This window comes from Candoia aspera, chromosome 1, assembly GCF_035149785.1.
Source record: "Candoia aspera isolate rCanAsp1 chromosome 1, rCanAsp1.hap2, whole genome shotgun sequence".
Classification (NCBI taxonomy): Eukaryota; Metazoa; Chordata; class Lepidosauria; order Squamata; family Boidae; genus Candoia; species Candoia aspera.
In genome coordinates this window covers 69,508,653-69,520,883 of record NC_086153.1, presented here as the reverse complement: position 1 = coordinate 69,520,883, position 12,231 = coordinate 69,508,653, and the positions used below count along the sequence as shown (strand labels likewise).

The window sequence follows — 12,231 nt, the reverse complement described above, 5'->3', positions numbered from 1 at the left end:
CACTTCAATATCTTTGGATCAAAGTCAGTGGGTTATATTCAACTAGGTCTGGTTATTAAGGGAATGGTATCCACCAGCTAAACAATTCTTCTCCACATGTATTCACCAAATCTGATCCAGATGGCTGGAGGAACTTCTAGAGTAGAGCTGAGATTTCTAAATGTCAGGAGGAGGGGAAATGGAGAGTAGAGTAAATCTTGTGTGAATTGAAGTCTTCCAGAACAACTCTCCATATAAGGATTTTAAAGTGTAACACTGTTCAGTCTGTTCCCCAACATGCTTTTTAGAAAATCTATCAATTTTTTTCTTCTTAAAGGGAAAGCTGTTATTGGGTTTCTGGTTGATAATTCCTCTTACCTTTTCTAGTAAATACTGTAGCATGCAAAATGTTAAGGAGTTCTCTGCCAGGATACTGTATAATGCAGTATTGGTGGGGAACAAAATGGGTCAGTTGCTTGGTTAACATGCAATGCAGAGCTGTCCACATGTCAAATTGTATCTGTGTGAGAATAACTAACTGCATGTATGGATCCAGAATCAGAAACCAGGATTCTGGAAGTGAGAACAGCAAGCTTTTGTTTGAAATGGCAGAAAGCACAGCACAGCAGGGAGTAAGAAGTGCTCAGGACAGATATGGAGCAGCATTAGTTAATAACAGGGTAGGAACAGCAGGTGTTATGAGCAAACTGGTTAGGAAGCCGGGGCGGCTGGTAGCAAAGACCATGGAAGACCAAAGACTGAACTGAAACATAGTGTTTCCGAGGTACACTGGGACAGGATGGATTTTGGACTGAGACAGATGAAAGCCATTGTTCATGTGAAAGAAAAGGATTCTAAGTAGCAAGAATGTGAAACCGAGGTTCTTCGATATTCATTAGCACAACAGTTTGTTTCTAGGTAGAGGGGAACAGCTGTCCATAGAACGTAATGGTAGCAGAGAATAATTTCTTTGATGGCCAAGTTATTTCCTACTTTTTGTTATAAATTTTTTATCATTGAACAGGCCACTTAATTTAGTATTCTGAAAATTAAGCTAGAAAGGTTTGCTTTATTAATTAAAACTATTCTAAAATGTAAGATTTACAATGCATTTCAGCCAAAATTCCTCAGCATGTCAATAACAATTTTAAGTCTATGAACTGATCCAGGCTTAGCTGCATATGCAGAGTTATTTCAATAACCAGAAGCATTGAAAAATATTAATGCAAAACTATTAATTAGTTAAGCTTGGTTGTCCCATTCCCTCTGCAAAGTTTTGGTTTATTATTTCTATTCAAGTTAACCCCAGAAGTGAAACCTGCAGCAGTCTTAAAGTAGTATTGTAGCTAACTAGCCTTATCCTTTTCTAAGATACCCCAACCTATTTTCCCTCTTGCCTATTTGCTGTTATTCTCCCTCCACTCCACAAAAGTCAGTTGGCATTCCAGGTCCACCAAGTATATTCAGTCCTCACTGCTCCATCTTTGCCCCCTTTCCCTTACAGTATTTTTGTACATGGGGTTTTCTTGAACCTGCATAGTTTTCTTATATTTATGGATGGAACAAATCTTGTTACATAATGATTGGTACTTAGAGGAGAACCGATGCACATACATGCACACAGACACAAATACACAAACTTACACACAATGATGAGACACATTTGCTGGGGAGGCAGCACTATCCTCAAAAGTCTATATTGAAGTTACACGACAGCAACTTCACATATAAAGCCAAAACACAAGGATAATCGTTTTGTGCCTGTTTTCAAACACCACAAGCTTGGAATCTGCCATATCTTTTCAGATGACAAAAACCAGTGACAAGATGAAAACCTGATATAAACATCAAATAGCTATGCAAGTGCCCAGGCAGTTAAATGGTAGAAGTGCAGTAAAATCCAGGACATCTTCAGTCATTATGAAACACTGCAATCTCTCACACTTTTCTAAGGGTTTACTATCAAAGGAACTGAACCTTTAGAAAAGACAGACTGCATTTATAATTGATGTGTTATAGATTTTAGTCTAGCTCTAATTTTATTTCACAGGCCGGACCTTATTATTTATATCCAATGATAGTGCTTCTGGCTGCAAGGACCAGATTTTCACAGATCTCCCATGCTTTCCTAAATCCTCTTGTTGATATATTACTGAGAGCTGAGTGATCTGTGGCAATAGGGTAGAAGCGCAATAGACAGCTGCAGAAATGACAAAAACAGGATGCAAGAGGGAGAAGAAAAAAAGGAGGCACATATATGCTGCAGTTTTCATGCAACGTCAGTTTGCCTCTATATATTTTTGAGAATGCAGTTATTTTAGCTCTGCAAATCTCTGTTTAAGAACACTTTGTTCAATAGCTATAAGCCCAATATGTTAAACAATAGTCAAACAAAACCATTTTAAACATTGTGAACTAGGCTACAGCAGGAACAGAACTATTTCTCTTCCTACAGGCTATTCCAGAATTATTTCCCAGACCTAAAGGCAAAATAAAATTTACACAACATCTTATTCAATAAAGATTCAATAATCACAACAATATTCTTTTTGCAATGTGGCGAAGGCCTGAGTCAATGTATTCACGATGAACTTGAATGATGACATCTACCGTAGCCCTCAGAGTTCAGAACAGAGCATGTCAGAAATCTTTGATTATGAAGGAACTATTTAACTGCCAACATAAATGAATGCTTAAGCCTATTAATAGGCTGAAGATAAATGTATTACCATTTTGTTTTGCTTTCTTTTTGTAAGAGCACTAAATAGCAAGATATTCAAAAGTAAGAGCCTGAACAATTTCATGGGGGTAAAAAGGGAGATACTTTAAAACTGAAAATGAACAGAGCAAAAACCTTAATATACACCCTATGTTACCAACAACCTCTTCATGAATATCTAAATCCTGTTCTATACCACAAAAAATAAATGTTATTATTCTACCAAAAGTAATGCCTTTTACACTTGAACAGAGCCAACTGTGCCTTCTCAGTAGTACTTCTCCATCAAAGCTTTCAATTATGGCAGGTGGAAAAAAGTACTAAAATAATCTTATTATCTTAAGGCTATTAAAACTAATTGCATCTAGTTGGCTTAGCAGCAACTAATCTAGCATTTCAATCTCCTCAATCTCCTAATATATCCTTTCTCTTCTAGTCAATGTCTAGTCATTCTAAAAAGCAGTAAAAAGTGCTAACAGGTTAATTTGGCACTGCTGTTAAGTTTATTTTAAGTTGCTTTGAAAAATAATAATTATAAGCAAAACAATTTCTGATTTATTATCTAAGCCAATTATTTATTTATTTAATTCACCGTTGGTGCTACCCGGCTCCAACACAATTAGATATAGTGATATGCTACCTGGGATTTTAGTAAATATCCAAAAAAACATCAGTATTGTTTTAACATAGCAAGCTGCATGCAAATTTCAATGTAGTATTTAAATACATGTGAAAAAGATAACACTGATTTAAAAATCTATGAGAATTGTGCAGAAGCATTTGCAGAGATTCCTGCTTATTCCCATTAATGGATCCTTTGTTCACAATCCACAGGCATTTTTCCTAATGTTTTTTATATATATTATTTATATGATATTCACTAGAGAAATACTTGACAAAATGGTCTCTGGATTACTTGTACAGAAAATCTAGAGTGCATATTTTTGAGATGGGGTGATCACAGTGCACACTGCATCTGTCACTGGCCTTACCACAGACTGAAATAAGTCAGTTTAACTTTAGCATGGAATCCACCATTTTCACAGCTGTCATAGCTTTGCTTGATGTTTGATGCATCCATCTACCATACCTCCCAAGAACTCTGCCATGGTCCATTACCTCAAGCTTGACTCCTTGAGTGTATTTGCTGTTAGATTATTTTCAGCTTAATACAACCATCATTTCATCCTTGCTTTCACAGAACTTCATTTGCTATGTTGATGCCCATCAACTAGTTAGGAGCTCTTCCCAGTCCCATTTTGATTTATTGCCCTAAATAATTTGTTGTATTGAGTAAATTTGGTGACTTCATTGCTTGCAGATAATTTATAAACAAGTTTGAAATAAGGCACGGAAAGCAGGTAGAGCAGGGCTTCTGGAGTTCTTTTCAACCACTCAATAGCAGCTCCACTGAGGGTCCTATGACTAAGGAGGAAGAGGGAAGGAACATTCTGAGCCACTGCAATAGAGATGTACTAGGAGCATTTCTGAGCCCATTTACATAATTTCTTTGCAACATTCCATTGGGTAAGAAAGAATAAAAATTATTTTCAATACAATCTGTTTTTTTTAAAATTCTCCATCGTAAGGATAGTCTGTATATTCCTGTCCTCAGTCTGCTTTCTAATAATATTTGTCAATTAATAAGATCACTCCCTCTTCTCATCCATGTCTAAACCTATTTAAGAGCTTCTGATGCATGCACACATATTTTTAAATACTGTTATAGTAGAAATCTATGCATGAAGATAAGTGTTCAAGATTACTAAAAAGTCAATCGCTTTTCAGAATTTTCAGATACTTATTTCTTTTTCTTTGAAACTCTGAATATAAATATATTATTAGATAACTTGGTAGGAGCAATGATCCTAACTTAATATAAAAGTAGATTATCTTGAGTTTAACTTGTGATGTGCTCCCTGCAGTATTTTCGTAGCATTACAGAAGTGGTTTCCCACTGCTTCCTTCCAGTACATTCACCAGTCTAGTGAACAGCTCTGTAGTCCCTGCCTACTACCAAGTCAACCCTGCTTAGCTTCCAAAATAGTCAAGGTCATCTAGATTTAGGCAACCATCAACAAGCCTAGATCTTCAGGGTTCCTACCTTTTTATTTAAAATACATTTAATTCATCTTTGTGGAATTCTGTGAAGAGATTGCTCAAGAAGCTACCAATTTTTCAGATTATCAAAAAAGGATCCATTTTGTTAACTATAATAGAATTGCATAACAGTCATGGAAAATTATATTCAAGAACTTCTGGTATACATTATTTATTTCTGAAATGCATACAATGCCTCAATCCAATATCTATATTGTTAAATGAAAAAATAATGTATTGCGTTTATAGTAGGAATGCATAATATATATCCCTCTCAAAAACCTTGGGTTCAGCCTATCAAGCTTTGAACCTTACTGCCAAGGTTTTAATATAATAGAAGGGTAAATTATTAAATAAATGGGGAATGACAAACTATTTTTATTAATTTTAACAATTAACTGTATTGAAATTAAATTTAGTTTTGCTAGTCACTTCCACTTTTGTCCAGGAATGTGACCTGAACACCAGGTGCAATACTTGTTCTAGAAAAGACTACACATCCCAGATAAATATAATAAAATAAATAAAAGACAGTTGCTTTGTTATATTTTTACCAAACTTTGCTTGCGACTAAACACTAGAAACTTTAAGCACTAATGGGAGTAACATAGCAGATACAATGGACTCAAGTATATTCTTATAATTTTTTCAACTGTCATGAATCAATCCTTCACACAGACATATGAATAGGTATTTTGAAAGTCTAACTGAAGGAAAATGTAGCCCTTAAAATGGACTCATAGACTAATTCACCAATTCTAACAGGGAGGATATGTTAAAAAGAATGAAGATAAATTCTAGTCATTCCCAGAGAAATGAGAACTTGATTGTTAAGTAAATATATGATGGCTCTACTGTAAAATTATTTTTGATAAATTTTCCAGTAAAGGAACATTTGGTCAACAAAATCTCAGCTTCCACTCAGAATTTCAGTTGGGTCTAAAGGGGCTTAGCTACAGGAATAGGTTCTAATAAAGGGTAATAAAACCCACTGCTGCACATGGTCCTCTCCCTTTCTCAAAGCTGCTGCTCTGCCCTCTATATGACTTCTCCAGAGCCCCACTTCCTCTCTCCCTAAGGATCATATCTGGACTTAACTGTGAAAGTATTAAGTCTTGTATCATCTATGCAGATTCAGGAGAGGTATACATTCACTCCATTTTATATTTCAGCTTTCCTTCTGTTAAGTAGAGATTTTTCTGTCAAATTTACTGCTTATACAGAAACTTAGTTCTGAATTCTATTCTTGGAACCATTAAAGGTGGAATCAATTTATTTATTTGTGTGTGTGTGTGTGTGTGTGTATTAATTACAGTCATAAAAACTAACACAAACTAAGCTTAGAAAGAGAAGGAAAGTAAAAAGTGCAAAGAAAGAAAAAGGAAAAGAAGGAAGAAAGAAAAGAAAAAGGAAAGAGTAAAATAAAAAGAAGACAGATACATAAAGAAGTGACTTCCAATCCTCATCACAAAATTTATAAACAAGTTTGGTAGCTCTTCACCCCCTATAAGTTTATAAACAGGTATCTCTTCTTCCCATAAACTCTCCCTTGTCTATAAGCAAATCCATTAAGATGTGGAACCAAAATTTTTTAATGCTAATTTTGCCAAACCATTCTTGATCCAAAATGTATGGTCTGCTGGAATTAGCTCCACGCAGAACCAGTTTCATGGACCCACTGCAAATAGCCACAGACATTTTAACTGGACTGCAGCTGGGCTGCTCTGTGCAGCATTAGGCTGTTCTTGAGCAGCAACTCACCATAGAGACAGAGAAAAGCCTTAAGACAGCAAAACACCAGCCTTTACTGATTCAGTAACATTTCTATTGAACTCTTCTGAAATGAGCTTGATCCACTTTCTTCTCATTATATGTTAAACCATCAGTAAACTGCAAGTTGGAGCTAAAACATTGCCTCAGCCCCTTTTTGTTTTTCTTTTGCCTCTCTCACGTAACTTATACAAGTATGTGCTTAATTTACATCACAAAGATTCTTTAACACATAATTTCCCTACGTGTTTATTTATTAGATTTATATTAATCAATCTACTGTTTTGACCAAAGAAAAATAAAACCTGCACAAAAGTGGCCAAACATTAATACATGTGGTAACACTATGTAAGTCAATGGCCGAATTACATAATGCAGTGAATTCACTACATAAGACAGCTTTCCCTTGGAGGAAAAAAGAAGCAAGATTCACGTTAAGACTGTTGTAGTGGGATTAAAGCCTGTTAACTCGCCTTTGTCTCTGGTTGGTTCAAATTCCATTGCAAGAACTAGTAAGGATGCATGTTTCACGTAATTGTTAGCCCTTCGAGGTAGTCCAGACAAGAAGCACAACCAGGAGCATCAGCAGTACCTTTATCGTAAGGTCACATTGAACAGAATCTTGCAAGACTGAAAGTATTTCTCCCCTCCTTTCTTTTTAGCCTTTGGAAAACTAGGGAGAGTCCCTTCTGAAACGCTTCCCACACTTTTCTCCCACCTGTGACTGAGTTGCCTCTTATCAGTCTGTTGCCTAGGCTGTGGGTCTTCCTCCTGCCTCCCAAGGTCATTCCCACATATCATCACAATAATACAAAACTGGATAATCTACAATATACTGACCTTTTCTCCTCTCTTTCCTCTGAACCAGCATGGTTCTAACAGACAAGAATTTTCAGTTTAAGCTAATTGTAGACAAAAGTATACAATATGTACAAACCTCATCACTTGTGAAATGGATCTGGGGAAAAGCTACAGGAAGATTTACCTTCTGCATAATCTCACCTAAAACTCCTGTTTCTTGTACTTTCTCTTCAGTTTTACCATCTTGTCTACAGCCATTCCTCTCTTCAGTCTCATCATCACCCCACCAAGATGGTTGTCCATATAATGGCGTACCTCGAGGCATTCCAGAAAGATCTAAACAAACAGAAAGACATTTTTTCTATAAAACAACTAAAATAACAATATGATAAAGATAGTTCTGTCACAAGTGCCAATGTATTTTAAATTCCCTAGTTCTTTCACTCAGGTATCTTTAAGACTTTCTGTAATCTAAGAGTTGCTATACAAATTACATCTTTTTTTTATACTGTAGTTGCTTGCAATGCAATTTAAACAGTTTGCTTTGAGTTTCAAATGAATTTTAAGTCACTTTCCACCTTCTTTTTCACACTGTTAATATTTACAACTTCCTGGATTTCAGAGCTGTTACAGGACAAAAAATTTGCTCTGGGACAAAAGTTGAATCACATTACAAAACAAAAACAAATATTTAGAAGGTAATGAAACAGAAAACAACAACTTATACCTCTTTCATGAAATACAGGGGACTTAATGATTTGTTGTACTATAATTTTCTGTTTCCATTTATACCTTTATCAACCAGAGAAGCAAACTATGGTATTTTAGAAAAGTGATTTCTCTTATCTGCATATATGGAATGAAAGTATATTTGCTACTGTTCTTCAGCATGAGAAAAAATTCTGGCAATCCATGGGGTGGAAGAGAGTAATTATTGTTCCCCCAGTTAGCTGTCTTCAGAAGTGCTTGTAGATGATCTTGAGGAAGGGAAACTAAAAAAGGGGAAGGAGGAATCTTTGGATTTAATGGGCATTCATGTTTAACTGACATTTCTTCCTCCTGAACATCTGTTAAATTAAGGTTTCACTGTAAAAGTTACACAGGATGCCGAATCAGACTGGCAACTAAAGCAACCAATGCAGAATACGTATTAAATGCTACTGTCACTTAACCTCCACAACAATTGGGACAGAATCGAACACATTGAATGTTCTGAACTATGGTGGACAAAATATTTCAAATTTGGACTGTCTGGAATCCAAAGCACCCTGTTGTGGATTTTGAGGATCTTGGAGGTATTATCCAAATCTTACTTCACAATGCTCACAATGGTTGAAATTCAAAAACACTTTGTACATTCGTGTTCTGAATCCTCTTCAAAAGCAGAATGACAAGACAATACTATATTAGCCTAATGTAGCTATAGCCTGGCATGTGCAGTTGTGACAAGATTTATATTCTTCAGACAGGGTTTAGGCCTCAAGAAGATTTCATTAGGAGTTTAACCTGATTAAAAGGCACTTCTATACTTTAATGTCACCTATGCTTCTGTCTACCATACTGAATCCTGAAGTATGCTTCTCTTCTTCTCCTGTGCGAACTTTGAGAGAGAATACAACCCCATCCCAAGCTGGTTGCATACTATCTTGGACATAGCAGAGAAGGAGCAAAGAACCGTTTGCCTTTGTCTTTTCTGGATTGTTTTAGACTGTCTTCATCCATCTCAAAACTATTCCCCAAAATTTATGTAGACTTTCCAGAAATTCTTTAGAATTGGGGAAATGAAAAAGAAACTGAATCCCATGCCTCCTACTTATTGATACATAGATCAAACATCCAAGTAATTACTCCGAGTATTTTCACATCAATACTAATCAATACTATAAGGCACGGCACCTCAAAAACTGAGGGTCATATTTATCTACACAGGCCTATTGCCAGGCTTATATAAAACAGCCTATTTTATAAATCACACATTGCTGAAAGTGGCAGAGAAATGTAAGAAACTGAAATGTCTTTAACAAATTGGCTGACAGTGTTAGAAATTATTTTACATATGTAGTAACTCTTGAATGCTGTTTAATAGCATAACCTGAATATTATTTTTATAATGATATAATACCTGAAATATATTGTGGCTCATCCCCCCAGAAAGCAGATTGGCCCCAAACCTGCTGGCTTTCCATAAGGCCTTGAAGACATGGTTTTGCCATTGGGAGTGGGGACCCAAGAGTGTGATAGTGCCTTGCAGTGGTTATGTTAATTGTTGTTGATGAGTGTTAGACTATCTTGGCAATGGATTCCACTGTATGGTTTTAATAGGGTTTTAAATTGTTTTTGCACTGTATTGTTTTTTAATTGCTGTGAGCCACCCAGAGTCATATATTTGTGATGGGCAGCTATATAAATTGAAATAATGAATTAAATAAATATTCAGCATACTTTAAAGATTAGAATAGACCATACTTATTTAATTCTCTTACCTGCTGATTTTTCTTCCGATTTGAGAGTATCCATTGCTTTGTGATGAACTTCAGCAGTGCTGTCTTGTACTCTTGGTTCAGCAGTTTTGCCACTACTTTGCTTTGCCCCGTCTATCTCTGAGGATTTCTGAGATAACTGTAGCTGACTGGTAAACTTCTCATGCTGAAGATTATACAAAATCCAACCAGACAAAGCAAGAAAATATGAGGACCTTCAAAAATATGTTAATACACCACAACAAAATTAATATCTGATTCTAATCCGAATGCGTAAGTTCATTTGTCAGATAATCCATTTTAAGCAAACATGTTTAAGTACCCAAATTTTCATATGTTCATCAAAAGTTACAAACTGGCACTTCCGTTTAGGAGCCATACGTAAAACTGTTATGATTTAAGCAATTCAAATAAAGCTTTAGTAGGGAGGTAACGTTCATGTAAACTTTGCTACATTCAAAGCAACAGCAGTAGCAGCACTCACAAAAGGGGGCTGTCACTTAATAGAATTCGATCTTTACCACCACAACAAATGCGAGAAACAAAGTACGTGTACATTTAACTTTTTACCTTAAGTGCTTCTTCAGGCACTCTCATCTCTCCTCTGACTACAGTGAAAAGATTGGTATGTAGGACATGATAAGGAAACTAGTGACACTTGTCAAACTATTTCAGAATTTCAAAGTATTTTTGAACATCAGAAGTTTTTGAGACACCAAAATTGTTTACAGTTTCAGTATATAAGGAAAATGGGCAGGCTTGTCCTTGAGAATCACATATAACCATGGATACGGAGTTGGGGGCAGCATGCCTGGTCCAGCATCTCCTTTGCTTCCTCTCTCATTCACATAGCCTTTGCCCTGCCCCCCTCCCCCTTAACTTCATATTCATACAATCCCCACCTCTGCTTTCCATATATTGCAATCGGGTTGTATAGTCCTCTTCCAGCTGCTTATATTTAACAATTAAAATATCACATCTGAAAGGGATATGCACAATCACAATAAAAGAGAAAAATATGGAAATACAAGCAGAACACTTCAATATATGAAAAACCTTCAGTATAAAACCTATATCAAAAAAGGTGTGGAGAGGGAGGACAAAAGTGATAATCACTATTAGGTGCTAATGAGCTTGATGGGAAAGACACCTGCTCTTTGGCATTCCAGGGAGGGGACAGTTTACATGCGACAAGATAAGGCATTGTCCAAGGGTAGGAAAAGGGACAGGAATTTTCCAGACACAAACACATGCACTGTTCTTCTCCAAATTACAATACTGCTTATTGTTACAGTACTTTTCAAGTTGATCTCTTTATATACACTGGCCTTAGCTTTACATCTATATATACACATTCCTATACAGAGTTTTCTATAGTTTCTTAAATGTCTCCCTCCCTCCCTGATTCAAACAGATGTTCCTTATCACTACTTTGATATACTCACTCTGTTAGGTAGCTAGTTTTACTACTTCCACTTCTGTGCTTGCTTTTAGCACTGAAAGGAGGGGGGAAAGAGAAAGTAAAACCTTTTTCCTGAGTTTCTTGGATTTCCAGCGCCATGGTCAAACCTTTCTTGCTGACTCATGGTCTGCCCTTTCCAAATATAGCCCCAATAATTATCACAGCTGGTCTACTCTGCAGATCTTCCTTTCCAATACTTCTAGCTCCTGCTGGGTCCTCAGTTACATATTCCTCCTCTTCCAGGAATCCTCTCTCCAACTGTTCCTTGATACATATAGTACCACCAGCACAAATACAACACCTTCCTCTCTTGCCTAACAGGTCTGCTCCTTATATATTTTTTCAAAAAGCAGATAATCTGCCCACAGGTGTCTTAATTAGGCAAAAGGTTTCTTCATACCTATGTAAGATCTTTGCATAGTTTTGGCAAACAGACAGAAATCCCTAACCTTGACACCAATTACAACACCACATGTCCATTAGGGCACCTGATTCTGTCATGGGATATAAAGGCTAATTCTTAAGTTCCTCACCTGCCCCCACCACAATCATAGCACTCTGACCCATCACATCATGAAAGAAGACAAAGTTGCTGGGGAATGTGAATCCATCACTGACCACAGAAAACTTGCCTGCCAATATTTTAGATAATGCAGCAACATCATTATTAAAACAGTGTGATACTATATTACAATTCTTCTAATGTATTTGTGCTAACATTTCTTTTTTCACTTCAAGCGTGATGCCTATTTGTTTGGCATTAACAAAATACGTGTTATTAAATAGAATGAATGAATGTACATCAACAATGCAACAATTCAATACAAAAGCATTCTGTCATGTTAACTACTGGTCTCATTTTGACATAACAAAAAGAACTCATATTTTTAAACATACAGCTAACCCTGCTGATAGCAGTA

General features: G+C 36.2%; 1 protein-coding gene across 5 annotated transcripts in view; it reads right to left on the bottom strand.

The window, feature by feature from the left end:
* The window catches only part of CEP170 (centrosomal protein 170), an 83,169-nt gene that overhangs the window by 42,934 nt on the left and 28,004 nt on the right, over nucleotides 1-12,231 (bottom strand). For 4 of the 5 annotated variants that reach the window (XM_063306235.1, XM_063306240.1, XM_063306248.1 and 1 more), the window contains exons 1-3: nucleotides 10,420-10,513; nucleotides 9,853-10,015; nucleotides 7,571-7,705 (exon numbers count right to left, since the gene is read on the bottom strand). In XM_063306235.1, the coding sequence (XP_063162305.1) occupies nucleotides 7,571-7,705; nucleotides 9,853-10,015; nucleotides 10,420-10,446 (325 nt within the window). In that variant the 5' untranslated portion in view covers nucleotides 10,447-10,513. Of the gene's footprint in view, nucleotides 1-7,570; nucleotides 7,706-9,852; nucleotides 10,016-10,419; nucleotides 10,514-12,231 lie in introns of those variants that run through there. The other variant, XM_063306264.1, reaches the window with a different exon arrangement.